General features: G+C 45.0%; 1 protein-coding gene across 1 annotated transcript in view; it reads left to right on the forward strand.

Annotated features, from left to right (window-relative positions):
- Window positions 1-252: 252 nt before the first annotated feature.
- NHSL2 (NHS like 2) overlaps window positions 253-22,201 on the forward strand; it is a 246,498-nt gene continuing 224,549 nt past the window's right edge. The window contains exon 1 of the mRNA XM_032757163.2: window positions 253-532. Coding sequence (XP_032613054.2) covers window positions 253-532 — 280 coding nt within the window. The remainder of the gene's footprint in view (window positions 533-22,201) is intronic.

The raw sequence follows: 22,201 nt of genomic DNA on the forward strand, positions 1-22,201 counted from the left end.
GCTCCGGCGAGTGTGCAGCCCCGGGGGAGCCGGCGCTCTAGGCGAGGAACCCGTCAGCCCGCCTACCCGCCCGTCGTCTTTGGCGCCCGCACGCTCTCCGGCCCGCGCCCAGGGGCCTGCTACACCCGGAGCTGGGGCCGCCGCTCAGGGGCGCTCGGGCCAGGGCGCTGCTCGGGGTGAGTCCGCGGCGCTGCTCGGGGTGAGTCCGCCGCGCCGCCAGGCTGGTCCCCTGCGCCCGCGCCCGCGGCCGGGATGCCGTTCTACAGGCGCACGGTGGTACCCCAGCGCCTGTGCCCGCGCAACCCGCCGCAGCAGCTGGCGGAGCTCCGCGACGTGAGCCACCTGGCAGCGCTCAGCCTGCTCCGGCAGCTCGCCGACCTCTGTGGCCACTCGTTGGCTCTGCTCGAGGACCTCGAGGGGCACCTGCTAGCCCTGGGGCGCCGCACAGACAGCCTGTACCGGCGCACCGTGCGCCTCCGCCGCCGCCTTCCCTGCCGCCTGCTTGGCCCGGAGGAGGACGAGGAAGAGCTAGGTAAAAACGGCGCCCCGGTGGCTCGCGGCCCCGCGTCTACCCCGCCTCTAGGGGCGCCGGTCGGCGCTTAGCACTGTGCCCACCCTCTCCCCGCCTCTCTCCGCCCCTCCCCTCCCCTCCCCTCCATTCGAGGAGTGAGGGGATCCCATTTCCCCGACCCCCGCCTCCGCCCCACAGCCGCCCTACCGCTGGAACTTCCTGCTCTTGGACCCGGTCGCGCCGTCCGGAGTGGCCCCGTGCCCTTGGGACTCCCGACCCTGGGGTTGGTGGCCGCCTCCTGGGGTTGGGGGGGGGACCCGCTGGGTCCAGGACGGCTTGGCCGATACTCCCCCCACCCGCCTACCTAGCCCCAGGCCCTCGGCGCCCTCCTCATCGCCGCGTCGGGAGCTAAATGGCCGAGCCGCTGGCTTCTTTGCTGCTGTCTAGGAGCTCGGCCACTTCAGAAAGCGCGCCGGAGCCGACCGCCACCTACGCGGCGGCAGGAGCCGGCGGTGGTGCCTACAGGCATTAAACCTGTGCAACTTCCCGCTGGAGCGTGGACGCGGCTCGGACTCACAGGAGTGTCTGAGCGCCCTCCCGCTTGCTTCTCTCCGCACGTTTTGTGCCGCTGTGCTGGGGAGTGGCCGGGAGGGGGGAGGGGAGAATGTCCGGGGCTTCGCTGACCCCCTACCCACTACCGCTAGGGTCTGGCTGCTATTTGCTGGAGAGAATCATTTAAAGAAACTATCATCAGTTTCCTGAAACGCATTCACTTTAGGAATCAGCCATGCCTGAGAAACACCAGGTCCCAGTGGTGCCTTCACTGAGCACGCGGGACGTGTGAGAGGGTAGGGGGGCTACGCGAGCCCTTGTCCTTTACTGTTTTGGATCTCAACACTTTACACGGGGAACCCTCCGTCTGTGGAAATGCAGTGCCCCTGAGAGTGTGGGACTTCTGCTGAAAGCAAGGGGACTGAGTAGGCTGGAAATGCTGACTACAGCTGGGGCATGCCAGGTACCAGGGCCAATCGGTTCCTCCAGAAAGCTGAGGAGAGAAGGAGCAGTGTGGCCAGAAAGTTTCCGATGGAGGCAGAAGATGACTGCTGGCTGATTTCTGAGTGCAAGCTTCCAGCTAACTTGGGAAAGAATTGCCTGGGCCAGCCCCTCTTCATTGCAGACCCCACCCCATCCCCACCCCTTCCAGAAGGACTAGAGTCAGGCCCTGGCACCTCTCTTCATAAAGGTCTCTGACCTCTGAGGTAGATGGCAGAGGTCTCTGGTGGAGATAAATGAACTGAGTCCTATTGGAAAAGAAAGGTGGAAGCCACAGATGACTGCCAGATGGAATGTAGACGTTGGACCAGGAGCCTCTGCATGGCAGGGGCTCAGTTTTTTGCTGGGATCCCACTGATAACAGGATTAGTCTAGGAGAAATTTGATAAGTCAGCTTGAGGAGTAGTTTTCAAAATCCCTACACAGTTTGCAGAGAGCCACCTACTGAGTTCAGTAGGGTAAGTTAAGGACAGTTTTTTCAACTCTACCTTCCTGTCCACTGAATTAGCGAGCCCTTTCTGTGGGAGGGAAGGCAGGGCTTCACCAAGTCACGTTTGGGACCTAACGCTCTCCGGTGATCTGCTAGGTTAGAAAGAGATGGCTTTATGCAATGGATAGCTTGCAATGGAGAGGAACAATTGTTAAGTTAAATTACCATTGGTTTGGCTTCTTGGCAGTTTTCAAGAATGGGAAGAGTGGCCATCTCTCATCCCTGGTGTGGCCTCTTGCTTTTGAGAATGTACATGTCCCACGGCTCAGAGGCACCCAAGGGACTGCTGCATAAATGGAGCACAGCTACCTTCTGTAAGTTGGTGAAAAGGTCTGATTTTCCATTTTCTGGTCTAATGCCCTACCTTAGACTCTCCTTGAAGTTCTCAGTGCACACTTTTCTCTTCAGGAGCTGTGATTGGGTAGCACTGAAATTAGGCCTTCTCAGCAATGGTCTGAACATAAGTGCCAAAAGCAAAGAGAGTTGGGGAGCATAATCAGTGCACCATCTGGCCACTCCCTTGTCGCTCAGGCATAAGCTTCAACAGGGTGTTTAGCAAGCCGAATATTAGATTTTGACCGTAAATAAGTAAATAAATGAACATTGTCATATCTTGCCCTGTTTTCTTCCCTATGCATTTTCCTCCTAGGATTCCCACTCCGTTACTGACCATTTTGCTGGGGGTCAGCATTTTACCCTGCATATCCTCCATCTGTCTGGATTTCCCTCAGATTCTTCCTCTAGCTATTTATTTTGACCATGGGGCAGGAGAAACCTGGGAAGGTGGGAGGAAGGTTGGAAAGCAACATGGCCAGAGTGAATGACAGCTGACAGGCCAGCAGCATATAGCCTCCCTGTAGTGACAACTTGGCTGCCACTGACTGAGTAGTGGCAAGTCAGACTGGCCCATAGCCTGCCGGCTGGGCTGGGGCCCTGAGAAGCAGCAGGGGGAGGATAGAGAGAGGAGGAGCGAGATAGAGGAGGAGAAAGTGGATGCTGAAGAAGTTGAAGGTGCTTCTCTACACAATCACAATCATGGGTCATGCCCCCACCATCTTCAAGGTTACAGGGGTGGACTAGGCTAGGCTAGTTGCCTCGCAACATCCCACCCACTCCACAGAAGGCTGTTCTTTGGTAACTTGAACCCCTTTGAGACTGCCCTAAAAGCTCTTGTAACTGGTATGGTGTGGGGGATGGGGATGGAAGGAGGAGAGGGTAGACCACAGGACTGCAGAAGGCCCCTGTGGTTGTGGATCTGTGGCAGTTACCACACCCTAGGCATAGCCCTGCCTATAAGTTGAGGTTTTCCCCACATCTGGTTTTGAATGTGTCCTGTTTTATGGCATCTGTGGCCTGTACGCTGGGTTCTTCATCTAAAAAATGGTATAGTCAAAGCCATTGGGAAATAGCTCCATGCCTGCCACCATATGCTGAGTCAATCTAAGCTTTCCAACTCCTCCCTTGGAGATCTATGTAATGTTTGTAGGTGCTTAGATGATAATTACAAAAGCAATCAGGCCATCCGCCTAGGGATATAATATCTCCTTTGCCATTAAGGAAGTCACTGAAGGGCTAGATAATTCTAGGTATGTTTGATAACACTGGAAAACTATCATGTTACACTAGCTCATGAACTTGCTGTGGGAAAGATGTTCTGTTGCTTCTTACAATTATTTTGGCTTGAATAAAGCCAGTTGGGCCCATGGTGGAAACTCCCTCTTCATCTTTATGTAAAATTCCTACCTCTTGATTTTCCAACTTTATGGCGACTCTGGTTCCAAATCAGAAAGGACAGCTGGTTTATTTGTGTTTAAATCATAATTCCAGTGTGAGGATAGACTGTTGTAAATCTATACAGTGATGAAAAAATGAAAAAAGCACCTCCAGACTGCAGTGAGTTTGCCATTAGATGAGGTGTTGTGGACCCTGAGTCTGACCGTCCTTGCTAATGAAGAGAAGAGATGGCCTCTTGAGTCAGATGGAGTGGGGAGGGTGGCAGGAATTTGGGGACTTGGAACAGGCACTCAGCCAGGGCTTACTTTGTCTCTGTGGTACGTTTCATCCCCCTAGGCTCCTGGGACAGAGGGTTGACAGAGTATGGAGGGGGAAGCAAACCCATTTTCTTTTCTCTTCCCACCCCACCCCGCTTTCCATTTTCTTTTTAAATACCGTGAAATTCCTGGTCTGCTTCATGGTATTTCCATGTGTTGAAAACATCTTCCCTGGAAATCTGGATACCAAAATGTCCACTAGAATTTCTTCCACTTTAGAAACAAGAAATTTAATCTTCTCTTTTTTTAGACACATGAATAGCTAAAGTGATAAAAGTGTCAGGATGTTGGAATAGTAGAGGAATAGGAGAAGATTCAAGTTATGGCTCTTGGGCTCAACTTTGACCTTGATGACATTGATTAGATTTTAGGAGGAGAGTGGTATATTTACATCATCTGTTCCTGTACTTCTCTGGTGTGGTACCAACAATTCAGTCATTAACCACCATATGTGTCATAACACTTGACATCCCAGACCCAGAAAGGGGAAGGTACCTGTGCAAAGGCACCCAGCTGGATCAAGACCTTCAGTAGTCATGAGTGCTGAAAAGATTTTAGTGCCTCCCCATATGTAATTCCAAGTGAAAGCAATACTAAACCTTTAAACAAAAATGTTACTCTTTTTAAATGACTCAAAGCTCACATGGATGTTGAAATTAAAATATCTTACTAGATTCTTTCTCCGTTCCTCTCTGTCTTTTGTACCCCTGCTGTTGGTGGCCTAATCATGTATTTAATCTGCTGATTTGGGAATGTGGTACCGGCTGGGTCACACAGCAGGCCAGTGACAGGAGGCCTCCACCTAGAAGCCATGCCTTCTGACAACCAGACTAGTGCTCTGCCCTCTGCAGTGATGCTAAGTTCAAAGTCAGTTGTTCTTCGAGAGTCACTGTCTTGGCATTTTCTCTAGTTGGAACTTGTCCAGGATGAGAAATAACTCCTGTTACCTTTAGTAACTGAGGGCACCCTGTGGTTCTGTAGCTGTGGCCAGGGGTGAGCTGAAGCTGGAGAGGAGAAAGGAAGGTCAAACTTTCTCATGTAGAGAATATAGAGAATAGGTGTGAGGCAACAGGCTCTCTTGTTAAAGCAAAACATAGTCTTCTTTGAATGGAAAATTGCTCCAGAAAAAGGATCTTCAGGTGGGAAGGGGTGGCTGGCCAGTGACCCTGACACTGTCGCAATCACTCCTGATCCCTCTGCCATCTTTATACCTGTTCTTCTCCCTTGTAGCTTTCAATCCAGTTGTAGACACTACTTGCCACACACCTGCATCCTGACTATTTTCTGTTATTCTAGTAGAGGCTAGTTGGCATTTCAGAAGGCACCTTTTATTAAAAACCAATGGGAACAAGAAAGTAAAATTATTACCAAAAGTGCATTTAGCATACACATTTACAGGGTATGGATTTCTTATCCTTCAGTGCTCAAGTAGCTTAACAGACTCACTGGCTTTGCTGCTCTATTCCCTTTCTGAAGGCCTCAAATCATCTTTTCCTTAGATCATTATTTTCTAGCCTCGAAAAGTGGGCACAACTGCGTCTGGACCCTGTCTGACCTTTGTGCTGGGTGCTAAAGACCCAGAGGTAAATAAGACCCAATGTCTCCCTTCGAGGAGCTCCCAAGCTGCAGAGGTAGGTGCCTTCTCATTCCCAACCACATCAGCATGTGGTGCCTGGGAATCAGGTCTTATTTAGGTGGAGGAGAGCTGATAACCAGAACCAGGACCCTAGTTCACATACCAGAAGATCTTCTGCTCAGTCCGGTTTGGGGTCCAAAGATGGAATTTGGACTTTTAGAATTCCCTATGGTAAAAACAAAAATAAAAACCAATCTGTCATTCTGTTAGTGTTATTGTGAATTTAGCAATGCCTTTAAATGAATTTGCAGTTTTAAACACTATAATGTTATCTTCATGCATATGAAGAGTAGTGCTTATTCAGTCCATAGACAATGCTTGGTGGATCTGCAAACTTACAGACTTCTTGTGATAACTCTATGGTCCTCTAGAGTCCTCTACTCTCAGTTGGGAATCGCTGGCCTTCCTGGTTCAAGCTATCAGCTCTTCTCTGCTCTGTGGAATTTCACGATTTCACTCAAATAAGCCCTCATTGAAGTTTTCAAGTTAGAGGACACAGGATGGCAATATCTTAACAGTCAAAACTACTTTAATAATGCCACAAACAGGAGGTATGTTTATTAAGTGTACAGGTAGTTTGCAGTAAAGTGCTTTGTATGAGGTCATGCACAAGACCACTAGGTATCAGTCAGTTAACTTGGGAGGTTTGAGCAATTAGGCAGCCCTTCCTCCCTCCCTCCCTCTCTCCATCCCTCCTCTCCCTCCCCCTCCCTCCCTCCCTCCTTTCCTCCGTTCCATTCCCTTCCTCCCTCCCTCTCTTTCTAAAATGTAAGCTCCTCAATAAGATATAAGCTCCTTGAGGGTAGGAGTCTTTATCTGTTTTTACTGTTGTCTCCAGCTCCCAAAACAATGCTTGGCACCTAATAGGCACTTAATAAATACCTGTTAGATTGAATACCTTCTTTCTTTCTTTCTAGCCATTGCACACTTATTGAGTACTTGACTCTGGGCCCTGCCCTGTGCTGGTTTCTGGGGATACAGAGTAGAACTAGGATGCAGGCCCACAGTCCAGTGGGGAGAGCAGTGAGCCATAGTGCTGTGGAGACAAGGCCCAGGCTACCGGGACAAGGCAGAGGAGGCACACCTGACTCAGGACAGAGGTTGAGGGAAGCTTCCAGGAAGATGTGATGTCTGAGTTCCGAAGGATGATCTGGAGCTGGCCGTTGAAGGTTGAAGAAGGCGGGGGAGGGAATTCCTGGCTCAGGAAGTAGCCTGTGCAAAGCCTTGGATATGTGAGAGAGCTGGTGTGGGGGAGGAATTCACTGCCAGTGATTCAGGAGGAGAGGGAGCAAGGCACCTCCTGACTCAGAATAAGCCCCCAGGGTGGAGGTGGGGTGGGAAGTTCCTCACATCCTGTTTGTTCGTCAGGGAGTTGGATATGAGGGTCTTGAGAAGGTTAAAATGCATGGTTCAAATGAAGTTGTAATATTAACTAACTGTGGATTTTCTTTATCTGCATTCAAGTTTTCATTATCTTTGGGCAGATGAGACCCAGGCAACCTCGGCTCCTTCATGCTTTGCAGGGCCAGGCCCTGGGCCCCTCTAAAAAGGCTAGACGGAGCAGGAGGGGCTCCGAGCCACAGTGAGAAAGAGAGAGAAAGCAAGAGTCTACCTGCCTGTGTGTCCCCGGCTGTGTGTATCCAGTTGCACTCCAAAGCTAAATGTATTATTTATGCCCCTGCTTTTCTGTGAGTGGGGAAATTTGAGGCTTGACGATATCTTTTATTATTATTTTTCTTTCTGAATAGCATAGATTCTTCAGAATCGTCTGTAATTCATCAAGGGGAAAATCAGAATTTTTTTTTTGAAAATGTACTCAAAGAGGAGATGAGTTTTTAAAAGTATCTATCATCTGTTTTTATTTTGACTGGAATCATTTGCTTCCGAGAACAGTGTAATTAGCTGCCTGACAATTTATAGCCTGATTCCCAGTAACTGAAAAATACCAAACTCAAATTATTCCCCCAGACTAGGAGGCCCGGAGGTGACTGAGGTCTCCTTACGTTAACATCCTCGGTCCTTGGGGGCTGAGGAGGAGGGCAGTTCTCTGCCCTTGCAGGAGGTGGTATCTCCGAGTTGTCAGCAAGACAGGCCTTGTTGTTATACACTGAGTGTCTCCTTTGACTCAGTAATTCCATTTCCAAGATTTTATGCTAAAGAAATAATCAGATATTGTGGGGGGAAAAATGTGCAGGGAATCCCCACTGCATTTTCTGGTTATTTGCATTAGCCAGAAAAAGGAAAATAACTTAAACATTCAATAATAGGGGAGTGGTTATATAAATTTTCCTAGGTCTATGTGATAGGCTAATATACAGCCATGAAAAGCTATGCTCTAAATGAATTATAAGGCTACATGGAAATGCACAAAATAATGCTAAGTAAAAACCAAAGATAAAATTTACTATATACAATATCATCTAAAATAGAGCACCCACACAGACACATACACATAAGAAGAAACTAGAGAAGCCTATGCCAAAATGTTGACAATGATTATCTCAGGGTGATGGGATTATGGGGATGAGTGGTATTATTTTCCTTTTACCATTCTGTATTTGTCAAAATTTCCCCAATCAACATCTATTACTTTTAGTAAATAGAAAAGACAATGGATGACATGTTAAGGAAAAGGATCTTTGGATTTGGAATCGTCAGCTTCCAGGTGAAGTCCCACTTGCCCAGCACCTACTAGCTGACTGTAGTGTCTCTGAGCCACAGTTCCTCATCTGTAAAATGGGGTTAAACACTACCCAGTTCACAGGGTTGTTGTGAGGATCCAAAATAATGTATGTATTAATGAAATGCCTGGTGCCTATGCTGCAACCATGCACACAATCACTAAATACTAAGAAGATGAAATTCCACGAAGCTTGTTGAAATCCCTGGATGGGGGTACTGTCAAGATGAAGTTATAATAAGAATGTTCCTAGACAGCTACGAATTGCAGCCATTCTTCCCTTTTCCAGAATATGTAAAGAATGTTTGTGTGCCCATGGAGGAGCCCCATCTAGCCTTTGAGGCTGTCAGCTCATCTTTCCCAACCCCAGGATTTTCCTTTCCTCTGACTCCTCCCTTCATTCTCCCCCACTGACATCTGTTCACTGCCTCGCCAACCAAGGGCGAAAACATTCTTTGGAACTGAAGCTGAGGCACCACCAAGAGTCATGGCAGCTATGAGATGTTTATTGTCACAGAGAATATGTGGTGCTGGCTGACCACAGAACCTGCCAGGCTGGGATGCCAAGGAGGGGCTTTAATGAAGCAGCAGAGGATGGATGCAAGCCGCACAGCCAGGCAGCGTCCCCTGCCTTTGGGCAGAGCTCTTGTCCAAGTGTCTCGCTGGCTCTCTGTTTTTTTCCCCTTGGGATGTCTGCATGGCTCCCGGTTGAGCTCACCAGTTTGACAGAACCAGCCTGGTTTATGGGTGAAGAAACACCTTCTCACAGAACTTAAGGGGCCTAAGCATGTTTCAGTAAAGTACTGGGCAGTTTGCCTGAGGGCCCAGCATGCCTAACTCTCACCAGCGTGGATATGAAGGAAGGAAATCCTGAGCTCACAGCCAGGCAGCCTCAAGGACATAGGCACACCTCAGCAGTGTCTGCAAGATGCCCTGGCCACCAGGTAATACAGCCATCTCCCTGGGTAGAATCCTTCACACTGCATGTCTGATTGCATTTTTCATTTTTTAATTACAGTCATAAACTCATATAGACTCTGACTGCCAATCCAAAGCGCCTAGAGAGTTTTTTTAATTGTTAATGTTTTGCTAAATTCTTAATAATTATACAAAATCATTATGTAGACCAATAGATATTATTGACCAAGATATAGTGATGCTTAAAACAAAGTCCTCTGTAATCAGTACAACATGTTGGTAAAATTTACCCTAAATGTTAAAAAAAAAAAAAAAAGTACTAATGCTGTGGCTCCACCCCATACCAATAAATCCAGAATTTCTGGGGGATGAGGCCCAGGAAACAGTACTATTTAAAAGTTCCCATGTGATTCTACCGTGCAGCTTAGGTGAAGAACTCCTGTTACAGATGTTAAAGCTGGGAGAGACCCAGTTTCCTGACTTATTTGAACACGCAATCCTTTACAAATTATACTTGTGGATAATAAGCGTGAACTATGATGCAGACTTAGATTAAAGTGAGTGACCAAAAAAATGGTCTCGCAGATGAATTAATTGTAAACAGTAATAATGTGAGGTTAGGTTACATATATATTTTGTTTCTGTTATTTTTTGAGACTGAGTCTTGCTCTGTTGCCCAGCTGGAGGGCAGTGGTGCGATCTCGGCCCACTGCAACCTCTGCCTCCTGGGTTCAAATGATTCTCCTGCCTCAGCCTTCCTAAGTAGCTGGGATTACAGGCACCCGCCACCATGCCTGGCTAATTTTTGTATTTTTAGTAGAGACGGGGTTTCGCCATGTTGGTCAGGCTGGTCTTGAACTCCTGACCTCGTGATCCGCCCACCTTGGCCTCCCAAAGTGCTGGGATTGCGAGGCTGGTGGATCACCTGAGGTCAGGAGTTTGAGACCAGCCTGGCCAAACACGGTGAAACTCCACCTCTACTAATAATACAAAAAATTAGCCGAGTGTGGTGGCGCATGCCTGTAATCCCAGCTACTCAGGAGGCTGAGGCAGGAGAATCGCTTGAACCCGGGAGGTGGAGGTTGCAGCGAGCCGAGATTGTGCCACTGCACTCCAGCCTGGGTGACAAGAGAAAAACTCCATCTCTGAAAAAAAAAAAAAAAGAGAGAGAGAGAACATAGGAAATTAGAAACATGAAACCATTTTATTTTATTAATAAAAAGGATAAATATATGATGAGGTAGAGTAAAACATCTTTTATTTTACATATTTTGGTTATAACACGTCATCAAAACCCACTAACACTTTAAACAAGAATAGCATTTTTGTTTTCTTACGTCACTGCCACTTAATATCACCCATGATGTTACTGGGTTGGATCCCTACACCAGGTCAATCTCAATTTTATTTTTCTTTGCAATAGAATATAACGACTCCACTATGCACAAGTTCGTCGGAGTATAGGCAAGAGGAAAGAAACTTCCAGTTGTACTATTTAGTGTTCCGAAATAGGCTGTGCCAGAAATTCCAAATAGAAGTTGGAATGGTTGCCTCCAAATCAACGTCTAGATCAGACTCTGTGCTTTCCCGTATTCTCTGATGTGGCACACTCTTTCATGCAGGTAGATTATTGTGTTAATAATATGGCATAAGAGTGAAATGTATTATCCACATTTGTATTTTGTATTTGTATCCACAAATATAATTTGTAAAGGATTGTGTGTTCAAATAAGTTGGGAAACTTTGGAGTGGTCTCTCCCAGCTTTAACCATCTATAACAGGGGTTCTTCATCCCAGTTGCACAGTAGAATGTATAAATGTATTGAGTATTTTTAATCCCATTTATACTTCAACAAATGCAATGTAGAAGAAAGAGTATTTATCTTTTTTCCCTTCATGATCCCAACAGAAATAGTTTTAGAATGTGGATCTAGGCCAACACTCACCCAGAGAAAGGAAGAGGACTGGAGCAAAGGGATCTCTGGGTAGGTGGCTCTGTGTTTGGATTTCCAGCGCAGAACCTCTCTTGTGGCTATTTTGGGGTCCTGAGACATCCACTTATGTGACCCTGTCAGCAGCTCTCCTGGGAAATACTAGGGCAAGGGGGACAAAGGGAAAGGGAGAACTATGGGGGGCACTTTTGGCATCCCTCCATAGTGTGATCAGAGAGGGGAGGTGCTAAAGGTAACCCCTATAGTTTGCCTCCCAAGCAATACTGTACATCGAGGATGATAAATAAGGCATCAAGAATAGGCTGTAGCTGGGAGAGGTGGCATGGGCCTGTAGTCCCAGCTACTTGGGAGCCTGAGGCGGGAGGATCCCTTGAGCCCAGGAGTTCAAGGCCAGCCTGGGCAACATGGCGAGAACTTGACTCTATTTAAAAAAAGAAAAAGAGGCTTCAGCATCTTCAGAGGAATATGTTTAAGAGGGCTGAGAAGGGTGTGTTCAGGAAGAGTTCCACTCGAAATGCTGAAAATTGAAGAAAAGATTAAGTACTGAAAAGTGGGGAACATTCCAGCTCCCAGGAAACTTACCCATTAAGAGAACTCATTTCTTGAGGATTTTGGATAGCAAAGTCTCCCTGTATTCCAATTTCCAGCCTGTATTACCTCTTGGAATAAAGAGTTACATAAGTTTACTCCCTGTTGCGAAATAGCCCGATGAAATCTTTTTTCCCATAATTCTGAGTTAATGAAAATGGTAGATTTAGGAAACAAATGTTTTTGGCTTGCACAGAGGTTTTATATTTTGTGCCTGTAGCTTCCAGACTACCTAATGCACATGGGGTGTGGGGTCATGAGGGAAGGGGAAGAGCTAGTGAAGGAGAAGGATCTCTTTGTCCTATTAAATATTTATTTCACTCTCGTAAGATGCCAGAGGGAGCTGGTAGAAATTTGGCAAGCAGGTGTCCCCTCCAGGTAGAGGGATGGCAAAGGGTGCTTTCCCTGGGTGGATTAATTAGAAGAAGCCACTCTTTTTGGTGGAATCTTTAGACAGGCACATCCTCTGGGAGCAGCAATTAGAAAAAGTCCCCTTTTCTGGTAATCACTATTAAAATATGGAGTATCCTCTGGGTGGACCAATTTTAAAAAGTCACCCTTTCTGGGCATAGTAACTAAATAAAGGTACTTCTTCCTCCATGTGCAGTCAGACAAGGCATTGGGCTTGGCTGAATTGTGTCTCCAACTTGAGACCCCTTTGCAGGGTACCCTTGTAGGAATACAACTTGCACAACAGTGTAAGTGGTCCTGTAGTGCCAGGTGCCACCAGGCACCAGGCATACAGAAATATGTCAGTGATATACCCTGTTCTTGGATAATTTATAGGACAGCCCCTCTAAATCCCCACTGGCTTTAACTTGCCCCATCTGCTGCCAGCTCCACCCCTCCTGCATCCCTGCTGGCAGAGCTACTCCCTATGGTGATGAAACATCCACCCTCCAGATGCCCGGGCTGCAGGCTGTTGTTTGACGTGGCTGTGCTGCTCCTGTCTGGGGATCCAGGCTAAATGTCTACTTTCCACAATGAACAGCCAGAGTTACTAGTTAATTGTGGTGGCTCATTGCTTCTGGGTTCTAGATGGGAAAACATGGAAATCATTTAACACTTCACTATGGCTTTAAAAGTTTTCTGTGTTCTGTTTAAATGTGCTTTGAAATGGTGAGTTTTGGTGTAGCTGAGATATTTCTGCCCTTTAATTTTCCTGCTGTTTAATAAAGGAAAGCAGTTTATCTTTAATCTGGGGATTTAGAGCTGACTCTGAGGGGTAATTCCTACCCCAGTCATTGTACTATGACTTTGCCAGGCTTTTTGCCAGGTATTGGTGATACCAAAGTGAGAAGACTTACCTTTTGCTCTTCAGTCTTAGCATTTAGTTGGGGAGACAGTATGGAAGAAGACACCTTTGCTGCAGACCTCGCTACAGACCCTTTCACACAGGGTCCAATGTGAAAAGCACAGAGTACCGAGGCAGGGAAGGTTTTCATAGCCTTTTCCTCTCGTGTCTTCTGGAAAACTCTTATTCATTCCTCCAGATTTCTATTCAGGCATTCCTTCCTGTTTACGGCCCTCTCTGACTCCCTTCACTATGTTCCTGCTATGCTTTTTTCACTATGTTCCTCCAGGTAGCCTACCCTACGGGTAGGAGGCAGAGACTGCCAGTATGTATTGACCATTTTTGAATTCATGTTTATTTCCTTCTTTTACCACCTCTTGAAAGTAATATGACCCTCTTCTTTAGAACTTGAAAGAACACCCTGGCCATCCCTTGGCCTAAGATAAACTGGAAGCTAGAAGTTAGAGGTCTCTTCCTAGGAGAATTAAAGCCCATCTTAAAGGTGGTGAGGATTTGGAAACAGAGTAGAACTATTGAGGCCTTCTGATCCCAATACATTTAGATGAGTATAAAGAGTTCCTTCCAGCTCAAGGGAAATCAGAGTTACATTAGGTGGTTGTAGGCTAGTGATGGGCCTTTGAGAGTAGAAAGAGCCCTGATTATGAACTTGGCTTACTTTGCTAATTTTGCCCAATGTAAGCTCAATTCCAGTATTTGCTAATGGAGTAATTTTTGGTGTTAAGCCTCTGTTTTATGTTTGTCAGGAGGATCAAATGAAAGCCTGTATGGGAAAAGCCTTTGTAAACAAAAAATCACCCCCCCCACCAAATGTTATGTATTATCATCTTTTAGGGCAAGGATAGTGGCTGACTCATTCCTCTTTCTTCAAAATCTAGTTTGGAAGTAGGCACACTGTGAATGTTTGTTGAATGATTAACTGGCCTAGTAAGAGATGAGTTTTTGTGTTTCTTTAAAGCTCTGCATATTATCTAATAAATCTGCTATATTAGTTAATGCCTACCCTTAGCTTTTTTGGTAATTTTTGCCATTACCAACACTGTGAACCTCGTAACACCCAAGAGGTGGTTATTGACTCCTAAATATTTTGCCTGCAATAGGATATACCAGTGCCAAATTGACAATGGTGTCTGGGCTGGGGCCTTTTGTCTTAAGAGCTTAGGCTTCCCACCGGACTCCTCAAGGGTTGTATTTTATTCCTGTCTGTTTTCCCCCACTGCCCTGGTATGCAGTAAGTGCTCAATACATATTTTCTGAGTGACTAACAGAGAGAGGGAGTGGCATGTTTTTGCACTTCTATTTGGCCAGCCAAATAAACTCCAGATAGCAGAAAGTGACAGATGTCACAGCTAGATCACCCTCATCTTACTTTTATACTTGAGATGACCCTCCTTTTCTAATTTAAAAAACCTTTGGACAAAAACCCATGTTTTTATTGTTATCTTTAAGAGCTTTCTGTGTGCCTGACAATACATACATCATTAACTCATTTTATCCTCACAGTGATTGCATGAAATAGTTACCATTATTATCTCAATTTTCTTGATAAGGAAACAGGCTCAGAGAAGAGTAAACAATTTAGAGTTATGGAGTAAGTTGAGCATCCACAATTTGAATGCCTTTCCATGTTCTCCATCACAATCAATGGGGAATAGATTTTACTGAAAGCAAGGAGCAGAAAAGAAATGTGTTTTTACCACTATCAGGGAGGAGATTTTGTTCAATGCACTGAGTTGGGATAGGATCTGTTGGAGGGCTTTCTAGTGGATTGCAAGAGATTCAGCAGGAACATATCTAGTGAGATTAAAAAAAGAATTAAAATGTCTGGGGAGGGGGCACAGGGAGAAAAAACAGGAAATTGAATTTTCTCTGTGAAATTAACTAGCATTTTTGCCTTTCTTTCTAATTTATGAAGCTCTTTTACATTTGTTATCTCATGTGATTCCCATGACAGCCCTGCAAGTTATTACTTCTATTCGAGAAATGAAAAAAATAGACTCAGAGATATTAAAACTGACCTGCCCACAGTGGCAAGTGGGAAGTGAAAACCAAGAAACCATTTGCACTGTTTTAGGTGGTGGAGATACAGGAGTGAACAAGACAGGCCAAAATATTTGTCCTCATGGAACTTACTAGGTAGATAAACTATGATTTATTTCTTTTCAATTACCCTCTGTCAAGTAATAGATACTGGTTTTGGTTTTCAACCTTAACTGTATTTTAGAATCACACTTTGAACAAAACATTGATGTGTGTGTGTGCACACACACTCAAATTTTAAACCTGCTCTAGGGGGTTTTAGTGTGCAATCAAGCTCAAGAACCATTGGTTTAGAGTAGTGGTTTTGAACCTTGGCTGTTCATTAAAATCACCTTGAGAATATATATATATATATACACACACACACCAATGTCTGGGCTTTACCTCTGAGGCTAATTAAATTAAAATCTCTGTGGTTATGTCCAGACATGTGTACTTTAAAAATGTGCCTCCTCAAATGGTGCTACTGAGTTCAGGGTGTGGAGTTTACATGAAGCACTTGAGATAAAGAATAGCTTGGTCCCATTTCACAGACTGTGCCCCTCACCTCTTGAGCATATGAATCATCGGTCCTTCATTCTTGCAACAAAATGTTTATTGAGTACCTGCTGTATCTCTGGTGCGTTCCTTCTCTTTCCTGTGTCCTGATTCCTCCCTTTGTAAAATGGGAGACTGGGATGTCTCTGAGACTTATTGCAGCTTGGTCTATAATTCTACAAAGGAGAGTGGGCTGGGAACGTTAATGGCTCAGAGGACCCACTCTTGGAGACCCAGGTTAAATTATTTGTCCTCTTGACAGTACTGTATGCTTCATCTGAGAGACAGAAATTCATGAAATTCCAAAAACATGTGAGCAAGCCTTCTCTCACTAAGCAGTTTGTCCACAAGGAGCAGATGGACTCTTCTTCCTTCGTCTCATTCACCATCTTGCTGACCATCGGGTTGGCAGCACAAATGTGCATATGAGGGCCAGATCAGAGGGAGGGACTCAATGGGGTCAAGCTGTGAAAGTCAACCAGAGGGAAGAAGAACCAAAAATGTGCCTTGAAGATCAAAAGCACCTGGAAACAGCAGAAAGCGAGCTAGAGGAAAGCAGCCTACCACTTGGCCTAATTTTCTTTTGCACCTAGAGTTGGTCTAACACTGGCAGAAGACAGATAATAAAGATAGCTGTTGAGAGGTAGCAGAGTCAGCATAGCAGTGAAGTGCTTGGGCCTTGGGGCCACCCTCTCTGGGTTTGAATCCTCACTCTACTACTTGTTTTCTTTCTTTTTTTTTTTTCTTTTCTTTTTTTGAGAAGGAGTCTTGCTCTGTGACCCAGACGGGAGGGCAGCAGCGCAATCTAAGCTCACTGCAACCTCCGCCTGCTGGGTTCAAGTGATTCTCCTGCCTCAGCCTCCTGAGTAGCTGGATTACAGGCACCTGCCACCACGCCTGGCTAATTTTTGTACTTTTTTTAGTAGAGACGGGGTTTCACCATGTTGGCCAGGCTGGTCTTGAACTCCTGATCTCAGGTGATCCACCTGCCTCTGCCTCCCAAAGCGCTGGGATTACAGGCCTGAACCACTGCACCCGGCCCTACTACTTGCTTTCTTTATGACCCTGGACAAGTAGCCTGACGTCTCTTTGCATTAATTTCTCTATCTGTAAATTAGGGATCATTATAATAATAGTACCCACTTTATAGGCATGTTATGAAGATTATAAGCCTGGCAGGCATTAAATATTTGTCACACAAAATTTATAAGTAATACTTCTAAGTGTTCAGCACTTTACTTGTATTTGCTTCTTAATCTTTGCTTTATTTGAAACAGGTACTATTTTCCCAATTTTATAGATGAAGAATCCAGGCATGGAGATGTTGTCACTGTGTCATTAACTAAGTTAGTAGTTATTGCAAAAAATGAGCTACCTAGTAAGCCACAGAGCCAGGATTTGACCCTGGGAGAATTGATTCTTTAGTGCCCACTCAACTGCAGGATTGTATAGGACTGTACACAGCCATTATCTTAGGTTTGATACCTGAAGATAAAGGAACTGAATTGGGACCTGGAAATGCTGAAAAGGGGGAAATATGGGTCTCACCCAGAGGAGTTGACTCTGGGTAGGGACAGCAGACATATGCATAAGAAGATTGCAATAAAAGATGCTTTGTGCCTAATGTCACGGGAGTTCAAAGTGGCTAGTGACAGCTTTGTTGTGATGCTTGGCATTGGACTGGATCCTTGATGGACATACGGAGTGTGCCCTGGGCAAGGGGAGTTGCATGAGCAAAGGCAAGGAGGTAAGGCTGTGGATGGCATTTTGGGAGTTGGGGAAAGCACAGTTTCCCCTCTACCATATGGTATAGAAGCCTGGGGTGGCCCCTCAAACTTGGTGCCAAGGTCGAGGGGTACCTGGTACTACTGGGCCTCTTTTGGGGACCCCAGGGAAGCAGATGGTACAGAAGCATAAACTTGGGCTGTCATAGGTGGTTTGGACATCTAGTCCAAACCCTTCATAGCATAGATAGGGAAACTAAGGCCTGGAGAAATGAAAGACTTAGCCCCAGCAAGCCAGCAGCAAACTATGGAAGGTTTTGTCAGGCCAATATTTCTGCCATGCAGTGATGCATAAGAGCGCCTGGGCCATATCCTGGAGATATAATTGAGTAGTACACAAATCTACTGTAGTACCCAGAAGTCTTCTTCGGAACTTGATTCCAAGTTTGCTTCTGCGTAACTCCCCATACTGTCATAGATGGAGTCTTAAACATGAGGCTTGGCAGACCTACCGTGGAGGCAATTTTACAGGGCAAGCTGAGAGGAAGACAGCGCAGGGACCTAACATGATGTGAATTATCCCCTAAGACTTTGAAGTTCTCAGTTGTTTTCATAATTGTTTTTTAAGCATGAGATAAAATACCTAGGCTTACAAAGGAAAACAATGGTACTGAAAGACAGTTATCAAAATATTTTTTAAATTGTGATATATAGTAGTATATGTGCTTCTTAGCATATTTCAAATTACAAGATCTAGCACTGGGTCTTATAATTACCAAAATACTGAATGAGTGAAATTTCAAGATACCTTCAACAACTGTCATATGATCTGTGATTTCTATTACTGACAAAGGCACAGATATTGCTAACACTTCTGTGGTTTGTTGCCTACGTTCATCATTTCTATTAGATGTTAGTGAAAATAAACAGTTAATTATTTTCACATACAAGTTCATGGACCTCCTGAACTCTCTTCATGTAACACTTGGTTAAGAACTTAATTTAACTCGTTAAGAATCCCTGTTCCGGCCGGGCGCGGTGGCTCACGCTTGTAATCCCAGCACTTTGGGAGGCCGGGGCGGGCGAATCACGAGGTCAGGAGATCGAGACCACAGTGAAACCCCGTCTCTACTAAAAATATAAAAAATTAGCTGGGCGTGGTGGCGGGCGCCTGTAGTCCCAGCTACAAAGGCATGCTCTGAGGCATGAGAATGGCGTGAACCCAGGAGGCGGAGCTTGCAGTGAGCCGAGATTGCGCCACTGAACTCCAGCCTGGGCGACAGAGCGAGACTCTGTCTCAAAAAAAAAAAAAAAAGAAAAGAAAAAAAAAGAATCCCTGTCCTAAGGCAAAGCCAAAGCTGGAGAACTGACCCAGCATGGGATCTTAATCCTGCTCTAAGAAATTGACTAGAAGGAGGAGCTTGAGTGCCCTGAAACTATTCAAGATTGTAGTGTGCATGGATGGTTTTCATTAGTGCAACTCACTGAGTAGTTCTGGCTCTCTTTCTGTTTCTTTCTCTTTTTTTTTTTTGGCGGTGGGGGACAGGGTCTTGCTCTGTTGCCCAGGCTGAAGTGTAGTGGCATGATTATGGCTCTCTGCAGCCTCAACCTCCCAGGCTCAAGTGATCCTCACCCCTCAGCCTCCCGAGTAGCTAGGACTACAGGTGTGTGCCACCACACCTGACTAATTTTTGTATTTTTTTTGTAGAGATGGGGTTTTGTCATGTTGCCCAGGCTGGTCTCAAACTCCTGGGCTCAAGCAATCTGCCTGCCTCAGCCTCCCAAAGTGCTGGGATTATAGGCATGAGCCACCACGCCCAGACTCTGGCTGTCCTTCCAGGAACATGGCAGGATTGCACTTCCTCACCCCCTTGCAATTAGGGATGGCCATGTGGCTTGAACCTCATCATATTCAGAATTGATTCCACATTCTATCTGCCCTGCCCACCTCTCTTACCTCACCTCCCACCCCTTTCACCGGGTCCACTTCAGCTGTGCTGGCCTCATTTCTGTTCCTCACCAAGCTTATTCCTGCCTCAGGATCCTTGCACTAGCTGTTCTTTTTGGCTGGAATACTCATTCCCCAAATCTTAGTATGACTGGCTCATTCTTAGCCTTTAGAACTCACTGTTCATGTTAACACCTTATTTTTAACAGCTTTATTGAAATATAATTCACATACCATATAATTCCCCCATTTAAAGTGTATAATTCAGTGGCTTTTAGCATGTTGGTGGAGTTGTGCAACCATCACAACAATCGATTTTAGAACATTTTCATTACCCTAAAAGGAAATTACATTCCCCTTACTGGTCCAATTCCCCATCTTCCCACCAGTCCCTAGTAACCACTAATTTACTTTGTGTCTCTATGGATTTGCCCATTTTGGAAATTTCATATTAATGGAGTCATATAATATGTAGTCTTTTGTGTCTGGCTTCTTTCACTTAGCATGTTGTTTTCAAGGTTCATCCGTGCTATAGCATGTATCAATACTCCATTATTTTTATGGCTGAGTAATATTCCATTGTATGGATAGACCACAGTTTGTTTATCCACTCACACATTGAAGAGTATGTTTCTATGGCTTGTTCCTATCCTTTGGCTATTATTAGTAATGTTGCTATGAACATGTATGTTCAAGTTTTTGTGTAAACATATGCTTTCGTTTTTCTTGGGTATGTACCTAAGGAATGGAATTGCTGGGTCATATAGTAACTCTACATCTAACTTTTGAGGAACTGCCAGACTTTTCTACAGAGGCTGCACCATTTGATATTCCCATCAGCAATGTACAAGGGTTCCAATTTCTCTGCATCCTCACCGATACTTGTTATTATCTGAATTTTTTATTATAGCCATCCTAGGGAGTGTGGAGTGGTATCTCATTGTGGACTAAACATCTTTTCATGTGCCTAGTGGCCATTTGTATGTCTTTTTAGATAAGTGTCTATTCGAGTCTTTTGCCCGTTTTTGAATTGGGTTGTTTATTATTTTGTTGTGGAATTATAGTTCTTTATGTATTCTGTATATTAATCCCTGGTTGGGTATATGACTTGTAAATATTTTCTCTCATTCTGTGAGTTGCCTTTTCGCTTTCTTAACAGTGTCCTTTGATGCACAGAAGTTTTTTTAATTTGATGATGCCCAAGTTATGTATTTTTTCTTTGGTTGCTTGTCCTTTTGCCATCATATGTAAGAGACCATTGTCTAATCTAAGAACATGCAAATGTACATGTTTACTTTTAGGAGTTTTATAGTTTTAGCTCTTATATTTTGGATTTTGGTCCATTTTGAGTTAATTTTTGTTTATGGTGTGAAGTAATGGTCCAGCTTCAATTCTTTGCATGTTCTTGGATATCCACTTGTTTTAGCGCCTTTTGTTAAAGAGACTATTCCTTCCTCCATTGAATGGCATTGGTATCCTTGTGAAAAATCAATTGACTGTAGATGAATGGGTTTATTTCTGGACTGTCAATTCTATTACTTTGATCTATATGTGTATCCTTATGCCAGTAGCACACAGTTTTGAAAACTTTGATTGCTTTAATTACTTTTGATTACTCTGTAGTAAGTTTTGAAATTGGGACGTGTTAGTCCTCCAACTTAGTTTTTTATTTTCAAGATTGTTTTGGCTATTCTGGGACCTTTGAATTTCCACATGATTTGTAGGATCAGTTTCTTCATTTCTGCAGCACTGCCTTATTTTTGCCCAGCTGTTTAATGTTTATCAAGGATATCCACATTCATTTTTTCTTTCGACAAATATTGATTGAGCACCTACCATGTGCCAGACACTGTGCCAGGTGCTGCGAACAATTAGCCATGGCCCTTGCCTTCAGGGAGCTAAGCATTTAGTGGGAGAAGCAGACATTAGTCAAATAATCACCAAAATAAATTTAAAATGAATGATAGAAATGATTGACTTAGTCATGGGGGACCAAGAAAATCCTTCCTGGAGAAATCAATAATTAGGGAGGTGCCTGAGTTGGAGGAGATGTATGGGAAGAGTATTCCAGGCAGCAAGAACGTCATTCTCAAAGGCGAGAAAGGAGGATGCGTTTAAGGAACTGCAAGGAGACAAATTTGATGACCTACAAGCACAAGAGAAAGAGCAGCATGAGATGAGGGCAAGCTGCCTGAGGGAGACCAATTCTACGGGGTCTTGTGAGCCACCGAAGCAAAGAAGTAACATGATCTGATTTTGATTTCAAAATGCTCACTCTGGCTGCTGTGCTGAGAATGTACTGGAGAGGGGTGTGCAAGATCAGTGCCAGTTAAGAGGATATTACCATAGTCCGAGAGAGAGATGAGAGAGGGCTAGATGAAGGTGGCGATGGCAACCCTTCAGAGGAGGTGGACAGATTCACAGATGCAAGAGAAATGGAGGAGGTTTCAGAGTCAGTCCTTGGTTCTTGAGGCATATGTGATGGTGTTGGCAGGGGTGGTCTTCACCAAAATAAAGAGTACATGAGTGTGGGTGACTTTGGAGGAATCATCGTTACTGAGTTTCAGATGCCTTCCAGATGTTATTATTTGATCCTTACTCCAAATCATCCCCATGAGAAAGGTGTAAGACTCTTGTCTTCATTTTGCAGATGAGGAAACTGAGTACCAGAGAGGTTATCATGGTTTGCCCAGTACTGGCCTGCCAAGAAGTGGCAAAGCCAGACCAGAATCCTGTTATTCTAAGAACAACCCTTGTGCTT

The sequence above is a fragment of the Hylobates moloch genome, unplaced genomic scaffold (genome assembly GCF_009828535.3).
Source record: "Hylobates moloch isolate HMO894 unplaced genomic scaffold, HMol_V3 SCAFFOLD_7, whole genome shotgun sequence".
Lineage (NCBI taxonomy): Eukaryota > Metazoa > Chordata > Mammalia > Primates > Hylobatidae > Hylobates > Hylobates moloch.